Source organism: Macrosteles quadrilineatus, unplaced genomic scaffold, assembly GCF_028750875.1.
Source record: "Macrosteles quadrilineatus isolate MER2022 unplaced genomic scaffold, UCM_ALF_1.0 Scaffold_9__3_contigs__length_116548681, whole genome shotgun sequence".
Taxonomy (NCBI): domain Eukaryota; kingdom Metazoa; phylum Arthropoda; class Insecta; order Hemiptera; family Cicadellidae; genus Macrosteles; species Macrosteles quadrilineatus.
In genome coordinates, this window is record NW_026542602.1 from 113966824 (window position 1) to 113990700 (window position 23877).

The following is a 23877-nucleotide window of genomic DNA, read 5'->3' on the forward strand; positions in this document are numbered from 1 at the left end:
GTATTATATATAAGGATGTTTTATACACAAAAGAAGCACACCTCCATAAAAAAGTAACGATTTTTCGGGTCTCAGGTAAGTTTTTTTGGAATTATACAAACTTAAAAGATTTTATTGGCTTTTTTTCAATTTTTTTAGTTTTTTTTTTCTAGAAAGACCAAATATACCAAGAGCTTAGTGAGCTGTTTATTGTATAATGGCCATAAAAGTAAATTAATTTACAGCAAAACATAGTTAGAAAAATAATATTAACTACCTATTTTTAATATTCAGTTTTATGTCCGTGATGGTTGTGACAAAATTTCGTGTTTTTCCATCAAAGATGCACTATTAATAAAAAAAATCATCAAAGATATTGCGTTACCATGGACATTTTATGAAACTTCAAATGTCAATGAAATAAAAAAACTTCAAAAAACGGAACAAAAAAATTTTAAAGTGCTTTTCCTGAAAAAGTACGTTTTTAAATTTTCACTCTACTATAACCCATCAACTTGGTCAGCAACAAAGGATAAGGTATAAAATAGAAATTTAGACACTATAGTTCAGCCGCTTAGAAAACGACCTGCGCGCTTATGCTAAACCAATGCTGGAGGAGGTCGTTTTCTAAGCGGCCGACCTATAGTGCATTTTGTGACTGGCTCACACAAGTAGCCTACATTTTTTAGTAAAAAATTGGCAACAGCTGTTTCATATATATGGGATGTCTACTTCAGTATCCAATAGTCAGTGGAACAACGCTTCAGCATACTTAATTATTTATTTTCGTAAGCTCGCTCTACAAAATGGTTTTTTAATGATTTGCAAAATTTTATGTTTTTAGGGTTAAAAACTGGGTTAAACTGATTTCTACCCCATAAAACACCCTGTAAACCCTCGTTCCCCTAGTCCAAACTTACAGGTTTTCAAACTTTTTCAAATTAACGTAGGTTTACACGTTTGTACCAAATTTAATCAAAATCTGATAATTTTTGCTCGATTTATCACGATAACAGACACACATTGACTAAATTAATTATATATGAACGGTGTTTTTTACCTTTGGGGACCTCAAAATGAAAAAGTAAATGGGACCCGGGTCCAGGTTATATGAGACCTACTGTAATAGCTTTTTCCGTGATGGGAAATTCGCTTAAAACAAGATAAACACCGCACAGAGCTAACAGAGCACAACATTCTGAAATTTACGGAGCTACTGTCGTCAAATTCAAACAGAATAATTTCTTTAAGCACAGCAAATGTGCACGGAGCTGCTGTTACAAAATACAACTAACTAGTATAGTCTAACTAACTAGTATTAGAAAAAAATCCAACTAACTAGTATTAGAAGGTAAATTAAAAATATGCTCAAAATTACAAAAACTGGTTACAGTGTAAGAATAAAAATTGGCCAATAAAAACCACCTTTACACATTACCTAGATATACTCTATATGATTCTGAAGAAATTCTGAAATAGGATCCATGGATATAATGTTTGTGATCAATGGAAGGCTTTAAATGGAAAGGTGAATTAAAGGAGTTGTGTCACAGCAGCGGGAAAGATTGGTTCAACTGTACCTATTTTTATAATGTGGCCCGAACCCAAACAAAGCCCCATCATAACCACCTGAGACCTGAGAGGTATCACCTGAGAACGATTTTTGTTTTCCATTATGACTTTGTTTGAAGCAAAATAAGTTGTTGAACGGCTTCATAATAATGACTTGCACGTACTGTTTGCAGAAATTTGTTCGGTTGTTGTCATGGGGGACCTAAATTGTAAACATCAGTTATGGGATTGTAGATCCACTAATCCAAATGGAAACCGCTTGCTCCAATTCACCAATCACTCGAATTTAATGATTTATTAAGAGGACACACGGTTTAAGAAAATTTGGTCTTTTAATTTATAAGGTATCCTATAGTGTAGCACACATCTACCATAGCCCTAATGTTCTATCACTGCACCTAAACCATAGAAAAAAGTAAAGTTCACATTGTGTACCACAACTTTTTGGCACGACAGACGTCGTCCTGTCCTAATGTGGTTTTATGTCAAATGCTCGTTCATTTTCAAGACGAGCTCGTTCGCATCGCTCAATCACGTCCTGGTTGAAGTTTGTTTGGTACGCTTCACCTTTAGGTTGGAGCTCGTTCGCTGCGCTCACTTGCCTTCAGGTTTAGCTATGGTTTAGCTCGTTCGCTACGCTAACTCCCCTCCAGCTTGAAGTTCGTTCGCTACGCTCACTCGCCTTTTGGTTGCAAATTAGCTGTTGTAATAAATTTATAAAAAAAATAATAGTGCTGCACCCTGTTGGTAACCCTATTAACTTTTTAATGCTATTGAACATCACAGAATCAAATTGTTTAGTTGAACCAGCTGTTAAGATTCTTTAATTCCATTTAAATGTAAGTATTCATAAGGTTAACATGGGGAACTACAGAGCCACTGGTGCGGAGCCCGAAAGGATTTTTGAGATAAGAATAGGCATATATATGTTAACCAGGTATATAAGCTACCTTCATACAAAACTTTATTTAAATCGGCTCGGTGGTTTTTGCGTTATTGAGTAACAGACAGACAGACAGACACACACACACAAACACACACCATCTCATTTTAGCGAATTTCCCATATAGGGAACAAGCTATTACCGTAGGTCTCATGGTAAGACCTGGACTTGGGACCGATTTACTTTTTCATTTTGATGTCCCCAGAGGCCAAAAACACCATCCGTTCAAATTTATATATATATATTTATATATATATTATATATTTATATATATATATATATGTGTGTGTCCGTCAGCACGATAACTCGAACAAAAATTATCCGATTTTGATGAAATTTGGTATAAACGTGTAAACCTACATTTATTTGAACGAGTTCGCGAACCAGCATGATCGGACCATGGGAACAGGGGTTTATGGGGGGTTTTATGGGGTAAAAATGGGTTTTTCCCATTTTTGACCCTAAAAACATAAAATTTTGGAATTTTTTTCTCAACCATTTTGTAGAGCTTAAAAAAGTAAATAATTTAGTTTATTGAAGCATTGTTGTATGCCTAATGGTTACGGAGAAAATTCAAAAAAGTGCAAATTTAAAATTCCCATGTTATTCTTATGGAGAAAATGAAAACTGTTGTGGTTTACTTGTTTATGGATATATATTGATAAAATTTGGCAAATTTATTTATTTCATCCTATACTATTGACTTATGGTCGAAAATGCTTTTTACCTTCCCTGTAGCAGCAAACCTAAGCACTCGTTAAATCTAAATGTTATTTAAATCTTACTAATATTATAAATCTGAAAGTTTGTGAGTTTGTGTGTGTGTTTGTGTGTATGTTTGTGTGTGTGTTTGTTGCTCAATCACGCATAAACTACTGGACGGATTGGGCTGAAATTTGGCATGATGATAGCTCACATTCCCTATTAACATTAAAGCATATTCTTATCTCAAAAACCCTTTCGGGCTCCGCCCCAGTGGCTCTGTAGTTCCCCATGTCAATCTTATGATTTTTCATATTTAAAACGAATTAATGAATCTTAACAGCTGTTTCAATTAAACAAGTTGGTTCTGTTCTATGATGTTCAATAGCATAAAAGTTACAAGGATTACCAACAGGGCGCAGCACTATTAATTTTTTTTTAATTTATGACAACAGCTAATTTCCAACCAAAAGGTGAGTGAGCGTAGCGAACGAACTTTAACCTGGAGGCGAGTTAGCGTAGCGAAAGAGCTAACCTGAAGGCAAGTGAGCGCAGCGAACGAGCTCCAACCTAAAGGTGAGTGAGCGTATCGAACGAACTTCAACCAGGACGTCAATGAGCCATGCGAATACTTATGAAGTTAAACGGGGCGAAGCCCGCGGGTACAGCTAGTTGAGAATAAATATGTCTTATATATGGAAATATTTTAGTAAAAATGTAATCAGACAAGTTGAAATTCGCTTAGTCTGCAGGTTTGCTGCGGCGGGGGTATTATATATTAGTATAGATAGAATTGGATTAATCTTTAGGTAATATGCCAAAATTATCACCTTGCATTGAAATTGAAAACTCTGTTAAAATATTTACAGAATCATTAAAAATGTGTGCCAAAAAGCTATCTTGAAACCCTCACATCCCACTCCATAACGACTACTATCATCCTCCAAAGAGAATATGCATCTCAATAGAGAAAAACGTAAAGTTAGACGACTTTGTCAGGTACCGTCTACCACACTTTAAAAGGCAACTCAATGAACTGAAGACGAGTTAAAACAGAACTTGAGGAATTTAGAATAGACAAATAAAAAAAAATATATTTCTGATATCCATCCAAATGACCCAAATACGTGGAAAGCAACTAAACGCCTTTTAAATACTCCTTCGGTCATTCCTACATGTATATCAAAATATTACATGTTGATGTTATTTCTTGTACTGGATCAAAGTGAAATTAGAACAGAGCGGAAACAAGTGAGAAGAAGTCACGCAATAAAGATCTACACGTTCGCTTACGTCGCCCGCGTCGTACTTTACTTTCCTTTCCTTCTTGTATTGTTGGTGATATTGATCTCCCAAGAACGGGATAACTATATGAATACATACAAGACAAGACACACATCCATAATTATGTGTGCCATATCGTGCTGTATGCAGTGATGCAGTTTGACCAGTGAATATAGTACAACTTTCCAACTTACGAGTACAGTACACGCCCATGGTGGAAGAAGAAACACAGGTGTGCTACTCCCGTCATAGGCTGATGTCACCCAGATAGCAAACCTAAAATAACCTCATAACTGACAAGTATTTGTTTGGGTCTAATTTCTGTTTATTAAATAAAACTGGAAATTGTTCAATTAAAATTTTATAATGACTTAATAATAAAATTAAACTGTAATAACCGAACCGAACCAACCAAACCAGCTGATAATAAAAAAATCTTGGACAAAAAGTTAACGTTACCAGCAGGATTCGAACCCGGGTCCTACAGCATATTAGCCCGGCACGCTAACCATTAGACCACCGAGGCCGATGGCCATCGACCGTTTTGTTACGGTAATGGCGTTCCCTCAGCTAATAAGAAGCCCACAGCTGTCATCGTAGCCTCTTCTATACCTCCCCTGAGTAAATACCGTATTTGTTTGGATTGTTATTGTTCTTTATTTTTTTCTAAATAGTGAAATGGCGTTTGCAATCTGGGTGACGTCAGCATATGACGGGAAGATATCACACATGTTTTCCTTCCACCATGGTACGCCGATGTTACACAGTTTTAACAAACAATGACAACAATCGACAATGAAACCACTGATGTTTCAAAACTAGTCGCCATAGACTATATAAAAAAGTGGAATAGATTACAGAATAGGACTGGCCTTTGAAGAGGTAGGCCTAGTCTATGGCTAAAATTATAATTTTAGGATTGACGACGTAAGGTATGTTAACTTATTTTTATTGTCAATAATAAATCCTGGAGGCAATGATGAATAAACTATCAATATATAACCTTGTACCAAAATTCGAGAGGAACCACCATCCCAGTAAAAGGGGTGACTTCTACATCAACGAGGAGTTTCGGGTAAAAATATTCGACCTCCATTGCCCCAATATCACTTTTAACTCGCCGTGGGCGGTAATGTAATGAGGAACAGGTGAATTCCTATGCATGGTACGCTCACAGCACTTACTCATATATTTTGTAACCTACAAAGACGTTGTAATGTCATGCAAACTACTATTGATTCGTACACGGACTGGTTGTCCACCCTGACTCGCCACAATATTTTACGACCTGTCCTTGGCTGTACCAGAACATGGGACTGACGCTACCACCAAATAGCGTATTTCTAAATTGTGAAGTCACAGAATAGCGTATAATTGGCCAGAATAACTAATTATCGCGTAGTTTCAATAGTTTCATGCACCAGGCCTGTGTGCTCGTGACGCATTACCCGCCTAAACGCAAGTATCATGTCCATCAAGCTATTGTCTTCTGTCTTGTCGGTTTCCCGCGTTAGCGCCAATCAGGCCGGAACCTCTTCACTTTCTTCTTCGCCAACTTCGGATCCAGGTCAAAGGGCATAATATCATCTTTCATGCATTTAACCATAGAAAATGCATATAAAATTATGTACCATAGGACGTAAACTCTTTTATTGCTTCCTGACACTGTTCCTGTTTTCCTAAAGTAATGTTTCACAAGTGTTAACTGCTCATCAAATATCGGGGTGGATTATTATCCCCCTGGAATTTTACCCCCTGGGCAAAACTGGCGCCACAAACCAGGGGGTAAAATTCCGGCGTCCCATAAGAAACAGTCAACAGTTAGCAGTTAGTTGTTGGTCATGTCTCAGTTGGAAAGAGCGTTATTTGGTGACCACTATCTCTCCCCAGAACACACGGTTAAGGTTAAACCGTAGATAGAAGTGTGTATGGTCAATTTATTTGTATGTAAGGACGTGGATGTTTATGGATTAAACGTATTCAAACATTTTTACTTTGAGTGGTTGTGTTAATGACTAATTTCATATACAGGGTGACAAAAAAGTCTGGAAACGGTTTAATATCTTTTTGACTAAATCCGTTAGAAAATTCAAACCTTTCACATCAACTTACATGTATGAAAACTACTTTTTCCAAGCATTGTAATTTTTTTACCTCTACCAGGGGACGACCCATGAGGAGATGGTACATAATCTTAATTGTAAGCATAGGTTGATATGCACACCATTTTAAAGGGTTAGTCAAGTGGAGTTCATTGCCGGAAACCGCGTCCAAAAAGGTTCATCCGTTACAAAATGGCAGCTGTCCAAAGTTCTTGTGAAATATACCTGCACAGGCCTTAGTATGGGCAAATACTCGTATTAAACATTAGCTTGAGAGCTTAAACTGTTTTTTAAAGTCAACTAGTTCATAGACTAATAGTATTCAATCTTCAAAACAAATTTAACCGGGTTTCAGATTTCCCTACTAATGTTGACTATGAGTATTTACCAATACTAAGGCCTCTGCAGGTATATTCCGCAAGAACTTTGAACTGCCGCCATTTTGTAACGGATGAACCTTTTTTGACGCGGTTTCCGGTAATGAACTCCACTTAACTAGACCTTTAAAATGATGTGCATATCAACCTATGCTTACTTTAAAGATAATGTACCTACTCCTCGTGGGGCCGTCCCCTGGTGAAGGTCAAATAATGTCAACGATTGCAAAAAGTAGTTTTCATACATATAAGTTGATGTGAAAGGTTTGAATTTTCTAACGAATTTAGTTAAAAAGATATTAAACCGTTTCCAGATTTTTTTGTCACCCTGTATATGTATGACCATTGATTAATCTTTATATTGGTGCTATAACTTATTTGTGAAGATTAAATGTCACATGTTTTTAATAATATTGTAAGATGAGTAAATAAATAGTGGTTGAAATGTTGTACTGGAATTGACTATTCTTTTATTTGACTTTGATAATTGACAATTTAATAGGTTGGATTACGTTTTCAATTAGGCAACTACTTACGAACTTTGGAGGCTATAGTTGTAGTTAGGCATAAACGTGTAATGTCTAACTTGGCTGAAAATACAAATCTTATAAAAACTATGCCACTGCATTGGAAATTAAAACATTAAACTGAAGTCAAACGATATTTGGACGCTATTGGATTACTTATTTGTATTTTTAAATAGCGTATCATAGATAAAACCTAATGCTTGTATCCATGGTTTGTATAAATAATGCATGCCCTTTTACCAACCAAAACAAACCGCTAATAATGCAGAATACTTAAAAAAAACGTGTAGGCCTACATTGACACGTATGCAACGGAAAACAGATTGCAGGTTTGAGAAATATATAATTTAAAGTTTAATACATTTTTATTTTACATGTTATAGATTTTACCAAACATTGTTAGATAAACTACAGTAGCGAAACCTGTGAGAAGAAGAAGCATATGCACGGGACAACAATGGAAGTTTCTCTCTCGTTTCTAGCTCAGTGTTCAGTTCAGTTTGTGCTGTACGATCGACCAGTGAACAAATCAAGAATCTTTGTATAGTTCCATCACAGGTAAGGAAAAACTCTTTCTTGAACTAACTTATTATCATTCAGGAGTTTAGAAGAATTAATACAAATTTGTTTTATTGTTTGCTAAAGTACTTCCATGACATGTATAAATCTTTGTTTAGAATTTTTACTTTTTTCTTATTGATTTTCGTGTTACCAATCGCGAATTCGTATTCCCTTTTTAGGATAAATACCCCCGCCGCAGCAAACCTGCCGACTAAGTGAATTTCCATTTATCTTAATTGATTTAATTAATCCTATTTAAATGACATTGGGTTTAACGAGTACCTAGGTTTGCTGTCACAAGAAAACTAATAAAGTGTGGTTTTTAGTAAAATGTAATAGCCTAGAAAAAAAAAAATTTTGCCAAGTTTGATCAAAATATATTATGTACAAGCAAACTACATAATTTTAGAATATTCTCCATAATAATAACATATGAATTTTTAATTTAAAATTTTTTGAATGTTCTCCGTTACCAATAACCACACTAAACACTTTGAGGCCTATACTAATTTTTTGGCTTTTTAAGCTCTTTAAAAAGGTCTAGAAAATTGGGAAATTTTGTGTTTTGAGGGTCCAAAATGAGAAAAACCAATGTTTACCCCATAAAACCCATCACCGTTCCCATGGCCCGATCATGCTGGTTCGCGAACTCATTCAAGTTTTTCCCACCTTACACCTTTGAACCAAATTTGATCAAAATCGGACAAAAATTACTCGAGTTATCACGCTACGGACACATATATATGTTTTATTTAGTCAGTGACAGTGATAAGACAGTGCTGGCCAGCCTTTACAGTTTTAACCAGTTTTATCACTTTTTATTCCATTTTAATAATTTAATCAACATGACTAGTTTTTACTATTGTGATTCTGACAGTGTTTTAAAGAATCTTTTGACAAACCACAATGTTAATACATTGATGATGTGGTTGCATACAATGACCTGACGAAGTTCTATGGAACGAAACTAGTTGTCATACCCAGCAACTGTGGTTGGATAAGGTAAAGCTGGGTTTTCCTAGACGCGGAGTCGGCCAGCGGAGAGCGGACAACGGAGAGCGGACTCAGCTTGTCTTAGGTAATTTAATGTTACTGTTTTCCTAGCAGTGGAGCGGAATGCCATGTTAATTGCAATTCCGCTCTCCGTTGTCCGCTCTCCGCTGGCCGACTCCGCGTCTAGGAAAACCCAGCTTAATCCTTTTATTTTATCATACATAGGGTTAGGCGTCTGGAAAGTCTGGAACCCCCAGTTAACTTTTTAACGTGTTGCAGTAGGAAAACCAAACTCGGTACATATTTACAACATAAGAAATTGCACTTTTTCATCAAAGTTACAACTTTGCCCCAGCCCCCAAAATGGGGTATTTTGGGGGCAGCCCCAAATGTTCAAATGTAAACACCTATCATGTGACCCCTCATTTTAAAGGGTGTTTAAAGAGAAATTGAATGGTGCAAACCAGAGGTCAATATCGCACCCCTAATCAAAATGGCAGCCATTTTAATTATTTAAGATGAGCAAGCAAGATAAAGTCTGGACACCCCCAGTTAACTTTAAAAATTTAATATTTTAATACATAACCAAAAGGTGAATTCTCTCTTTTATAAAGGTATGCTGAGTTTAGTTTTCCTCCTATAACTTGATAAAAGGTTAATAGGGGAAATTTCAAAATTACTGCCATTTTGATTAGGGGTGAGATATTGACCTCTAGTTTGTGCCAATTAATTTGTCTTGAGAAACCCTTTAAAATGAGGGGTCACATGACAGTGTTTACATTTGAAAATTTGGGGCTGTCCCCAAAATACCCCATTTTGGGGGCTGGGGCAAAGTTGTAACTTTGATGAAAAAGTGCAATTTCTTATGTTGTAAATATGGTTGTGTCCTGATTGCGAACAGTCCAGATTGCGAACAAGGGTAAAATCGTCCAGACTGCGAACACCTCAAAAATGCTGTGGACTACCTGAACATGAGTCGTCCAGACTGCGAACAAATATTTTTGAATCTGTAAAGATGGTTTAGTAGCTGTTGTTGAACGTGAGATTTAATTGCTTGTTGAGTTGGGAATGTGATTGAATGATTTATGTTGTAATGTGTAATGCATATACATGTTATTTCGGATGTAAGATGTATGTAAGTATGGTATTTATTTTAGTTGCTATTTAAATTGCTCGTTGACGATGTTTTTTTAGGTAATGATTGAGTTTGGAATGTGATATTGGCAAATGCATGATATTTCGGCTAATTATAGTCAGTTTCTCTTATATTAATATGTGAGGCTATTTTTGTGAACAAAACTCCTCCGTTATTTCTGGACCGATTTTAACGTTTGAGGTGTCAAATAATTCGTCTCAATTTGTAGTATTGCATAAACGTTTTAGAACTTAAAAAACTCTTACCCTTAAGGGCACGAGACGCTATCAAAGGTCGCATCTTCCCCATAAGAATTACATTGAAAGCAAATTTAAAAACAAAAACAACTGTATATAAAAAGAAACTCACCAGCTTTTTGGGAGTAAATATTGATGTTTGTAATATTTATGAGGTAATAGACAAATCTAAACAGTCAATCAGTTTTGTTGGAAGAACAGACAATTTCTTGAGTTTAAAGGAGAAATGTTGAAAACAGGAGGAGGAGACAATTAATAGGAAATCTTATACGAATAAGAAGAGTAGAGGAGAGGCCTGGTCTCACAGTAAGGAATCCAGGTACACACTCACTTGGGGAGATGAATCATTTTTGTCAGTTATGCTAAGCAACTTAAAAACATGAAGAATATACAACAGATGTTGTCACAGTGATAAAGTAAACCTACCTAAAGTCCGAACAAATAAATACATGCAAGAAATGTTTACTGGTTAAAAGCTTTAAGTCGGGAAACATTTGTAGAAAACACTAAAAAATAAGGCCGGGTCCAAAAAATTCTAAAATACAAGAAGCCTTTATTATATCAAAGAGCTATTTAATAGCGTGGGTATTACAATTAGTCACATAAGCATTTAGTCGGGTCTTTTAAACTCATCGAAAATTATTACTGTTATTACTGTAGTTTTAAAATAACTTCTGTACCTATAATACCTGCACTTGACAGTTGCTCGATTTCGAGCAACAGGTACCCTAGTTCATATGAAATGATTGTTTTATTTCCTTTACTCTGAGATTGTTTAGTAGTTGCTTGTTCAAGTCAAACATATTATAATTAATTTTAAATAAACAGCCAATTTAAATACCTATTATCAGAACGAATTTGTGAGTCTGGAAGAATCTGTCTGTTAATAAGGGGCTTTACCACCTAATTATACTACGTCTCATAAAGATATATGTCTTCAAGAACATTCATCCTTTCCATTATGTATATTACCAGTCTTAAGTTGTGATTTAGGCTAAATCATTCTGTTAAGGGTTTATGAAAGGGTTATATGAAAGGGTTGAAAACCCCAACCACTCAAAATGTGTTCGCAATCAGGAATCCTCCCCACCCCACGGACGACCCCCTCCACCTCGTAGACCCAAACATGTTCGCAGTCTGGACTGTTCGCAATCAGGACTGTTCGCAATCAGGAGGACACCGTAAATATGTGCCGACTGCCGAGTTTGGTTTTCCTACTGCAACGCGTTACAAAGTTAACTGGGGGATTCCAGACTTGCCTGACCCTGTATACAGTATAACCCTACCTGTATACAGGGTGTCCATAAAAAACGTTTCAGGACTTTGGGAAATGAATTCTCATATTAAAAGGAAGAAAAATGTTTATGTGAAGGTATGTCCGAAAATGCATATTTATCCAGATATCCGCCATTTTGTTTTTTATACAAAAATATTTTTATCTGTGAAGTTTTACATTCGATGATTATGAAATTTGGCAAGCATGTTAACATACACAAGACCTACTATAGAAAAAATAATTAAGTTGGTCCGATTGTAAATTTCAAAATGGCGGCCGTTTGAATTTGTATAACTTAAATAACTCAAAAACGGCTAATTCTATAACAAATAGAATACGGTATTTTTTGGGATTTTTAACTTCCTATCAAACAATACCAAGATCAAAAAGATCGGACGACAAATAACTTAAATATAACGTTTTTGGTGTAAAAATAAGGCAAAGTTATTGGGGGAACACCTAATTTTGCCTGATCTCCCAACAAAAAAACTTTCTATTTCAGTTATTTGTCGTCTGATCTTTTTGATCTTGGTATTGTTTGGTAAGGAATTAAAAATGTAAAAAAAGTATCCTTTACATTTTGTCATAGAATTAGCCATTTATGAGTTTTTTGAGTTATAAAAATTCAAACGGCCGCCTAGCATATGAATATAGCTGCCTATACAAATTTCAAAGAATAGCGTTTTTGGCCTCTGGGGACATCAAAATGACAAATTAAATTAAATCGGTCCCGGGTCTAGATCGTACCATGCCACCTACGGTAATAGCTACTTCCCTATAGGTAAATTCGCTAAAATGCCAGGCATATAAAATGTTAAGTTATGGATAAATCGATTCTAGCTTTTACAAACTTTAGTGATGAACGGCAAAACCACATAAAAACTATTTTGGTGATGTTTGTTTCCTTGTGCGTTATGACGAAAAATAAACAATATTTTATTGAGCGGAGCAAAGCGAAGCTCCTTGGGATCAACTTTAATGCAATCTTTATTACACTTAAAATCTCAATAACGGCTGCACATCGGTATTCCAGCCAAACTTACCAAGGTTGTTTTTTCAAATGTTTGGATGGTTATTAAGACGTGTGTACCAATTTCAATTTTTCTGTAGCCTACAAATTAAGTTCTGTTCTATAGACCTACTTAATTTGTTAATTTGATCGCAGTTGTGGTATCTTGGTACAAATTTGTAATCCGCAAAGGAAGCATCTCCATATCAAAACAACAATTCCGTTATGTAGAAAGTAGCCTAGCTAAAACGAACTAAACGTGAAGAAGGTGGCGGATACGGGGCGATACGGCAGTCCAAAGGTGGCGAACGTATGTTTTCTGTGGCGTAAGCGATATCGATGTTGACAATGACCTTGGTTACTTCGGGAAGTGGAAGTGACAATCCTTTAGCCACGGTTCGTTATGTGAGAGGATACAAAACATTGGGACGTACGCAGGACAGACGGGTTCCATAACACAAGAGATCAAATACGTCGAGGTTAGGAAAGAACCTTATGCTTTGAAATCTTCATTTTGTTGACATAAATTCCGCCCCCTGCATTTTTCAATCGTCTTTCCAATTGTCTATCTTTCTATAGAACAAATAGATTGTAAGCTAGGGCCTAATGATTTCCTTTAAAGATTGAATATAGTTTTTTTAGTAAGTAGATTATTTTAATCAAACCTCTTCTGTAACTGAGAACAGTTGGGTTGGGGAATCAGTAAGGCATATCTAGAAACTAAGGTCGTATATAAAAAGCTAATGAAAACACACTTTTACAAATTTTATGCATTTGTGCACAGTCAAAATAAACAGTATTAGTAATCTGGCACAAAAACGTACTTTCTACCATTAGCTTGTCAACAACCATCTTTGGTAAGCGGTGCGGTGTGAATAACAACTATTATATTTTATAAGGAAAATCACAAAGTTTACAATATATCTTTTGAACCGTAATTGTTTCAGCAATGGGTGGTTGCTTTTTGTTTAGAATTTTAAGGACAATAAAACATTAATCTTAATCAAAATGGGTTTTTTCTAAAATCAGATTTTTTTGTTATTTTATGGGTGTTTCATGGGAAAATTACATACAATTTTTACGGAAATGGGATTTGTACAATTTTGTTCAGAAAAAATGACTATAAAATAGCCTACTACATTTTGATCATAATCGTTCCGGCCATTTTTGATAAAATTTGGCTTTTCCGTTAATTTATAGGTTTTTATGAGAAAAAATTAAAAATCAAAATGAAAAAAATGAAAAAAGGCCTGGAGATACCATGGATTCCACATACCAAATTTAATCAAAATCGGACTACAGGTGTGGTCAGTAGCTATGTACACATCCACACATACAGACAGACAGACACACACACACACACACACACACACACACAGGTATCACTTTGAAAACCACTTTTTTGGGTTCAGGAGGACTCCACTCAAAACTGAAACTTGAAAATTTTGACGAATACTACTTTCTCCATACTATGGTATAGGGGGAGAAAGTAAAACTGTTGGTGTTGCATCTGAAACTAAAAAAACAACTGAAACCTTATTATCGTTGTCTTTGAATTCTGCAATATATTTTTCGGCTTATCTAAGAATCTGAAGCCTGTTTTGTATTTTGAAAGTTGACAAAATTTGTAATGTCTGTCAATGTCTGGCCCAACTGAATGTTTCTCTCTTGTTTTAGAGTAAATTGATCAGAAATATTGTTTATGCTTTACCAAGTTATAAAACCAGGACTAAGGAGAAAAGGTGTTCATTTACATGTCCTTCATTTTATCATAATTATTAACAATTTATCATGGTAAAATTATTTAAATAGCCACCATAAAAATGATCCCTATATTAACCTGACTGAAGAATACCTTTACTGCCTAAAAATGTTTATGGATACAAAACCAAACTAACTGTTTTACATTTTTGAGAGGGAAGGGAAAGTATATACAGTCTGTCTAAATAAATGTTTTGAACTCACAAATGAGCTGGGAATATAAGCCATGTTTCTTTCCCTCGCACTGCGAGAAAATACAGAAGACAACTCTCTCTAGACAAGAAAGACAATAGAAGCAATTAAAATGTTATGTAACAGTATTGAATAGGTCATTATCCTGGTGTTCCAAGCAGAAAATTCCTGCCGAACTGTACAAAGTGTATTTCCTGTAAAACGGTATCCATTGATCAGTAATGTATATCTATATAAATAAAATTAGAGTTTTGTCTGTACATTGCTTAGAATAATGAACTTTTTGGTTATTTTTACATTTCATAGGTCAGAGAAACCGAATCAAACCTTATCTCAATTTCTGTCTGTCTGTCTGTCTGTCTGTCTGTCTGTCTATCTGTCATTCTCTTGGTAACGCTAAAATACGCACTTTATTACAACTACTCCTCAATAACTATAGCACTGTCCCGCCTGAAACTTATTTTCCAAATACTATACATATATGAGATGGTTTTAGACGTATTTCATCGAATATGAGACAGTTAGATATTTAACAGTAAACCCTTGAAAATCAAGTTTTTGTCGATTTTTGACGTGGAATTTCTGGAAGCCCATGTTAACCTTATGAGAAATGAAATTATTGAATCTTAACAGCTGTTTCAATTAAACAAGTTGGTTCTGTTCTGTGATGTTCAATAGCATTAAAGTTACAAGGATTACCAACAGGGTGCAGCACTAGCACTATTATTTCTTTTACATTTATGACAACAGCTAATTTGCAACCTGGAGGCGAGTGAGCGTAGCGAACGAGCTAACCTGAAGGCAAGTGAGCGTAGCGAACGAGCTAACCTGAAGGAAAGTGAGCGCAGCGAACGAGCTCCAACATACAGGTGAGTGAGCGTAGCGAACGAACTTCAACCAGGACGTGATTGAGCCATGCAAACGAGATCAGATAGTAAAAATAAAAGTAAGCCTACCGTTATAGGATCGACCGGCAGACACAGAGGTAATTTAACCTTTTATTGATTGTCTTACCGATCCGGAACAACAAAAAACAACATAAAATGAAGCTATGTATAATAGTTTGGCCAGCATATCTTAAAATATGCAAACCAACTGCTGTTCTTTATATAAGAAGGTTTCAACTGAATATTATAAGATCCCCGTGCGTAGAACGGGTACACAGCTAGTTCTCAATAAATCATTTTAGTCAGTGAAATATGGCCTTGTTGTACTATACATGGTTGAGTTCTGGTTAGCTTTATTTAAACTTTAAACTGTTCCAAAATGTGCTGGGCTATTAAAACATGTTATGGTGCCCTTAAATTGTTATTTTGATTTCAATATCAAAAAATAACATATGATTTTGTGTTTTGAACCTTTTGAACATGTTTTGCTGGAAATAGTCAAATAGTGTTGTCAACTTCTGAACCACTTTCAAATTTTCTCATCAAAAGTTGAGTAAAGTTTTCTGAAGCCGTTTATAAAGAATATCTACAGAGTACAGTATCCTTATATAAAATACGTGAAGGCGATTTCTACAAAACACTACTCCTCCGTAATTAATTGACGGATTTTTACAAACGACGTGTCAAAATAAAGTATTTTTTGTGTAGACGCCCCCTTTCACCAATTCCGGTAATAAAAGTCCTCGGGCTTTGCCCCACAGGCCATCAAAGTTGGAGTTTCTCCCATAAGATTAACATGGGGGAATTTAAATATTTAATTAGAAACTTTGTCCCCACTAATTTGAGAGAACGGCTGGGCGTAGAAACTTGGTAGAGGTGTCCAAAGAAAGGTCTTGGTCTGTAGATGAGTTATCAAAAGAAAAAATAAGCAAAATCCCTTAGGGCTCTGCCCCAGAAGCCTTTAAAGATCCCTCCACAGAGTTGTTTACATTTTTGGCCATGTGAATAATACTTTTTAATAAAACAGCTGTTCATTTTAAAATTGTATTTCACATATTTATTGGGAGTTAGGCTTACTGAATTGTACCAAATAAGTATTTGCAATGTTATTTTCTGATTTTAAAATTATGTTTCCTCTTTATCATGTCATGTTTTGCAATATAACGTTCCATTACGAAATCAGTGGAAAATCCTTTTATCACAGCAATTCTTAAATTATTTCTTATTGGACTATCTTATATCTATTGTACGGGTTGGTGTCTGCCTTTTTCACCACTTTTGCCTACACTTTATCATATTATTCTACACATATCAAAAATTTATGTAGAAATATCTGCTCTTATCATGTCTAATACAATCCAAACATAGAAACCTTGCCTAAAATGGGGGACCCATCTTGACAAATTATTTGCACCTGCCTATATTACGGACTTTGGCGCACTTGGTTGGTAACATTATTGAAAATAACACTACATTTTGGCTGTAAAATATGGTACAAAGAGAAAATACGATTTAAGCAGCTACTGTTATGACAGAAAGGTCATATTCCTTTTAAACTAGATCACATAATCCTTTATAAGATACGTTGGTCGTTGATTACCAATATGTAAACGTCAATATATACGTAACAGCCAATTTACAGTATTATTGCTTTTTCAAATGTCCCATTGCTATGTCATTTGCATTATTTGTTGCCAATGAAGCCGCCAAGACCATATAAATGAGGAGGACCCTAACAGTTCAAGAATAAAAACCAACTTCACTTCAAGTATTCCACTACACCTAACATTCCGTAGAGAGACTATTTTGACAAATTTATGTCATTGATAAGGCTGAGACAACTAACTGACATCCCCCATGTCAAGGAATTCCAACTTTAATAGTAACCCCACAATCAATTTCTTAAAACTATGCTAGAGGGTTCATTTATTGGCACAGAAGTACGATATGAACTGACGCGACGTGACGAAGGAAAAATCAAACTTACACTGTAACGGATATACCTTCCTTTGAAGTTAGAATGTGTCTTCCTAAAAAATATTTTCTTTTCAAATAAAATCATATTACACTGATGAAATCACAGAAGTGTTTAGCTACAAAAGACCCATCAATACGATTATAATACTATTTAAAGGTTCTTCCAAAGGAAGAGATATCATATAACATACTAATAATAACTCCGATGACGTACAGTATGGGGAATATTTCATTCATTGAATGATCAACCAAATTTGGCAACTAACGCAATTAATATCATTATTTTTTTACACTTATTACTCTTTAAACAATGCTAAATGCTCAAAATATGTATATTTCACCCAATTTATCGCAGTTGGATGAATTAACGTAAGCCTTGAAAGTAACCGTTGATTTCGACGGGTTTCACCTCGTTTTTATAATTGGCCGAATTAAAACCCTGGCCATATATTTATGTTTTAAGCAACAATGAATTATTTTCAGATGGATGGGTCCGAGTGGTTTTTGCTGCTGCTGTTCCTAGTTTTGTTGGCTCGCTCTCATGGCCAGAATGACACTACTTCTTCTGAAAACCCAACAGGTAAACCTCAGGAAGATATGCAATTAACAAAAATATTCATTGAGATGGTTTATCAAGTCTCTAAAACACTCTTTATTAATGGTTAATAGAAACTCGCATAAATTTCATATACCACACAAATATTGTTGTATCGAATGTTTATTTAATTAATTAAGAGATGGAGTTCCTACTGCAATGTCTTTAGACAGCTATGGTTTGCATTTTGTTTTGTTTATTTGCTTACTAGGAAAATTATGTACATTTGTAAACTTTGAAAGAAAGAAAGTTGATAACAAACTTAAACTCTCATTTACTTAACTTATCAACTTAAAACTTAAAATAAAGCAGGTAAACAAAAACAACATAATCCACGGATTTCACGATAGATGGTTTTCTGTATTGTCATGAAAGTGTCCTGTTGGCATTTAATTTCAACTGTTGAATGAGTGTGAAAATCAGAGCAATATGTGTCAAGTGGTTTTTAGAGCAATTTTTCTCACTAAAATTTGGGTTAGGAGTTTATGTTTTTACTTTTTGGGCTGGAAGTTCTAGAAGTATAAAGACCACTAGCATGGTTTGAAGACAAAATTAAAAATCAAATTTACCATGCATAAACACTGACAGTTATATGACTATACAAGAAATACCGTTCACATCTTAAAGTTCTTGCTATAAATATAGTTTTAGAATGAAATAAACGTAGTTGAATTGAGATATGGACACAGTGGGATAAAAACCATGCTGATTTCGGTCAAATTCGCCAATTTTTGCCAAGCAAAATTGAAAGGCTATACCGAATAATCTTTTGCATCACATCAACTATAGGGCAACATGTATTAAGGAATAAAATATAATTTTACCCTGTAATAATACACCACACCCTATGAGTGGAGGGCTACTTCAACTGTGTAGTATTTGAATAAAATATTGGCTTGTCCATATAGATGGGATGTCTACGTTAGTACCCAAAAGTCAATGCTGTAACTAGCTTGCACAGTTGTGTTTCCAGAAGTGCGCATAGTGAGCGAGCCATTGACCAAGGTGGTGAGTCATCATGACCCGTGCACGTTCCGTCTCGAGTCTGCACTCGGAGGAATCTCTACTCGGAGGTCTTCCTCTGGTTCTTCACACACGCTCGATCTGTCAGGTGTGTAATTACCTGGTGTGTAGTTACTATTAGGGTCTCTGAAAAACTACCTTCCAGATGTAAAAGAGATTTTGCTCATAATGCTATAACGCCAATAATATAACTATAGTTCGGCCGCTTAGAAAACGACCTGCGCGCTAATGCTAAACCAATGCTAGAGGAGGTCGCTTTCTAAGCGGCCGAACTCTCATTCAAAACAAAACTTAACCATTTGTAACAGCTGATTTAGGAGTGATGGCCCGTTAATGGTTCCCTGGGGTGCAGCCAAGTGTCTATTTGCACATTATAGGTACAGATAACTAAGGGATGGGTATTTTTTTAGATCAAACGCATTAACCAATCTGGATTTGGAAAGGTATGCTAAACGTTTAAATGTCTCTTGCTATGTCCATAAAAAAAGTTTTATAGGAGTAAAACAGTTTGGCTAGCTTCCGTTTCATCTTGAATAGGTTCAAGATTTTAGCTTGTCTATGTGTGTGTGTGTTCACAAAAACCGGGTTTATACAAGAATATTAATTTGTATGTTCATAAAAAGAAAAAAAATTTTAGAAGCAGGAATGGTTACATCAATAAATAATCCCAGGTACTTAAAAAGGGTTGATATTATAATGGTACAAAATAGTTATCACAATAATGCCATGGAACGTAATAAAAGTCATGATCTTTCAAACAAAGAAATGTTAAGAATTTTCATATACTTTTACAGGTTATGCTCTGCACCAACCTCTAAGGACTGCTCCATATGAGATGTACGTGACAGATATGAAGGTTAGGATGCCCACGCACCCCAGCCACTGGGCTCGTATAGACAACTGTCGCTACAACCCTAGCCAGGCTGTACTGCAGGCCAGACTGGTGTTCAAGGACTTGTCAGTGTCAGGTAATAGAAACATCATTGCACAGTAGAGAGAAGAGAGTGTCCAAAAGATGATATACTGGAGCAAGATTAGATTTTTTTTGTCCTAGGACGCTAGGCACGAGCCCGGGATTGTTTTTCACATTACTTCAGGCTAGACCTAGGGGTTGCGGCATTATCACTTAAATAAAATCCATTGGTGATGTGGCGGGATTTGAACCACTAGACCAGATCGCTCCCCCGAGAAAATTACTGAACTTTCTTTTTCAACTATCTATGCGACTATGCGAGTATAACTGAAAGTCTGTTGCAGCCTGAGAGTCGTATACAACAATACACTTGGCTTTTGTTTTTGTATTACCAGTGTTGCATGTGGTAGGTTATGTGTGATAAATGGCCTAGAGGTTCAAGAGGTGCTATTTCTCCAGCTAGGAGGCAGCACTTAGGAATCTGTTGCAAAACATGAGCAATTATAGCTGCTGCACTGTAGCAGACCTCTCATTTTTAGAAAATGAGGTAACTCGCAAGAGAAAATGAATCCGCTGATTTTCTCTTGTTCCTGATTGCTTTTCCTTCATCCCAATACATTGTAATTTTCCAATCTAAGTTAGCACGTCTTACTAAATATGTTGTTTGGGAATTGTAATGTGGGTAACCTTCTTCAAGGTATAATATTTTCTACAAGAGTGTTTCGCAAAGTGATTAAAAGTACTGTTAATTTTCCAGCCCTTTGTCCATTCCTGTATTTGGCTTTACCTCTTGTGTTAAACTTAATGTTCTTGTGTTTGGCTCCCGCTCGCACATAATCCTGGAGCTAAAATGTAACAGACTATTTAAAAGTCTTATAAGGGTCAATTCAAAGGTTACCTATTAGAGATGAACAATTGTTGAATCTGCAACTAAGTATTCTTGATTGCCAGGAGCAGTGAAGCTGTACAATGAGGCCGACACACTCCACAACCCCAAGATAGCGACTCCTGCTGAAAGATGTCAGATGATGGTGCGACTGCGCAAGGCTGGCATCGGCTTCACTGTGGTAATCAACTGACTGATGTGCTTATAACAAAAATGTTAACTGATTATGATTCAATCGATGAACTCTTCTGAAACAACTTTCTGTATATACCTTAGTAACAGCATTTCTAATTGATACTGAACTAGACATCCTATCCATATGGAAGGGCAGTTTCAATTTTTTTTTATTATTTAATATAACATAGTTGAATGAGCCACTCCCAAAGTATGCTGCTATAAAAATTTGATTTTCTCCTTTTTTCATAGTGAGGTCTGGATCACTAAATTTAAGCTAAATGGTTTTTTGTTATCACCATTGCATCCCTTATAATATTTTTTACTGAAACTGTCATCTTTGTGTCTGTTAGGTACCACAGCAAAGGGAAGGCGGAGGTCTATCTGTTAGTACAACAGCAACATTCCTAGACCCTCAGTTTGTCAGTGTTCACGCTTATGGATGTGACAACCCAGACCTGCTTGAACGGAGACTTCAGGTATGTCATATGGATTTTTTGTTTAGGTTACCCTGAAATATTACCCTTCAACAATCTGGAGCGTATAGAGCTTATTGGTGACAATTGGCCCTCCTGTTTCAAAATACAATGAAATAGGCCTATTAGATGAAACCCCCATTTTATTTTTCTAAGACCCAGAATCGTTTTTCAGATTATTTCAAGCTAAACCTAGGGGTTGCAGAGATACGAGTGATTTGGTATCACTTGACGGTGATTTGGTGGGATTTAACCTAAGACCTCAGGGACCGAATTCTCACGCTCTAACACTAGCCCACCTCACTCCCCATACCAAATACCCCATACTATAAGATCTTATTTCTGCATTGAACTAGCAGACTGTATTGCATTGCACACTGACTGTATGAGAAAAGGCGGAACTGGAAGCTTTTTGATATTTTGAAACTGGGTCAGCTGTCCTTGATCATTGGGTTTGATCTTAGTCAGCAACAAAGCTGTCGTCTGTCATTAAACACTTCTCATCCACATTAAATTAAGCACTCTGTTGAGTTGGTATAGAATCATTCAACCTAAATTTATTGTTGTTTTTTTAAGATACATTCCCAGACATTTTGAAAGAGAGAAATCTTTATTAGATTCGAACATTGTCAGTTGCTCAAAGAGCACTATAGCATTGACTGTGATTACTGTAAGTAGATTTCTCAATCAATTTCAAATCACACTCCTCATTTCATTTTAATACTGACTTGTAACAAAGAGTTGTTATTTGAATGTAGGATGAAGATGAGCTGGATATGGGTAGAGAGATGGAAGATGTGTTTCTAAGAGGCATTCAACCTTTGTTGACGACCTACCTGGAGAAACAGCTTCACCCTGCACTGCGCGACACACTGATGATCAACATGGGCTACAGCGTCTCCTACGGGAGATAACTGTAAAACAAAGACACAGGATGAGCTAACCTTAAATGAGCTACCTTGAGAGAATTTTTGAATTGCTCAAGGTGTTATTAAAAAGTATTTATTTTGTAGTTAAATCGGTGCAGTACATTTGAATGATCATGTTTATAATAATTTATATTAACATGAGTTTTATTCCGAATGCACTTCCATACTAAGTAGTGAATTAAGATAAAAAAATCAAGACTACATTGTGACCACGATCTTTTAGAAAAAGATATTACAGTAACAAAAACCTTGTCTGTCTGAGTTTTTTTACAGTAGCATCCTGTACACATAAATGCTTTTATCAAAGCAAAACTAATAAAAGTTAATGTATATATACTTGTCCACTCTTGTAGAATTTATCTAGGACTCGATTTGTGATTTGTAAAAAGATCCCATAATACAGGTTGGTTATTCTATTTGCATTTTACATTATTATCAATATCATATAGAGTGTATAGAAAATGAAAATACAATAATACGAGTATTGTGAACAGACCATACGTTTTCCATATAATGCTTGGGTTGATTATTAAATGTAGGCTAAATGTAGTTGAAATGTATTATTTAAATGTCTAACGCAACTAAACTACCTAAAAAACTATGTTAAACTGTTGAACCCCTAAAACTGAGGGTTTACATTTTGTTGTCATTGTTAAAAAAATTGTTTAGTCCCACAAAATCAATAACAAGAGGCAGAGTTTCAGATTTATTAATTTTCATTTGCATTTTTGATCCATGCAACTCAAATATTCAAAATTACCGGTACTTAAAAATACACATTTATGAATAATATGGAATGTTTTTTCATAATAATTACAAGGGCAGTCCATGTTGTGTGATGAAGCCCTAAAAAGGGTTTGTGGATATATTTTGTGAGTTTTCAGCAGAACATTTAAGGTAATACATAATAGAACTTGATATCAGTAGTGAATATCCCTTTTAAAATTATTAAGCTTGAAATTATGTAGTAATGGTCGTTTGTAGAGTAAACCATGCTTTACTAGAGTTGTATGATTTTCATTTACTTTAATACTTTGCTTAAATACTTTTGAATGAAATGGTGACCATACAAAGTAGGTATCTTGGTACCTATCTTAAGCCAAGTATGAATGGAGATGAGTGTAGGATGAGTGGTGCGATCTTGTAGTCTTATTAATGACTAAGGCCGACATATTTGACAAAGTACTGCAAGTACAAACAACTCACATAATCTAATGTTTCATTACCACATTCCTGTCTTTGTATTATTTTCCATGTAAAATAATGTGTTACAACAGATTAAGGAATCTGGTTAAATGTTTATCTATGTTTGCACACTTGGACTGATCAATTGTGAGAACACTACAG

At 35.5% G+C, this 23877-nt stretch overlaps 1 protein-coding gene across 1 annotated transcript; it reads left to right on the forward strand.

The window, feature by feature from the left end:
- The first annotated feature begins 7996 nt into the window (after positions 1-7996).
- LOC129004416 (uncharacterized) lies at positions 7997-22515 on the forward strand. Its single transcript, XM_054432993.1, has 7 exons — positions 7997-8044; positions 18018-18114; positions 19103-19240; positions 19947-20120; positions 21017-21132; positions 21479-21604; positions 22360-22515. The coding sequence occupies exons 2-7, from the start codon at positions 18018-18020 to the stop codon at positions 22513-22515; spliced, it is 807 nt and encodes a 268-aa protein (XP_054288968.1). The 5' UTR covers positions 7997-8044.
- Positions 22516-23877: the final 1362 nt, after the last annotated feature.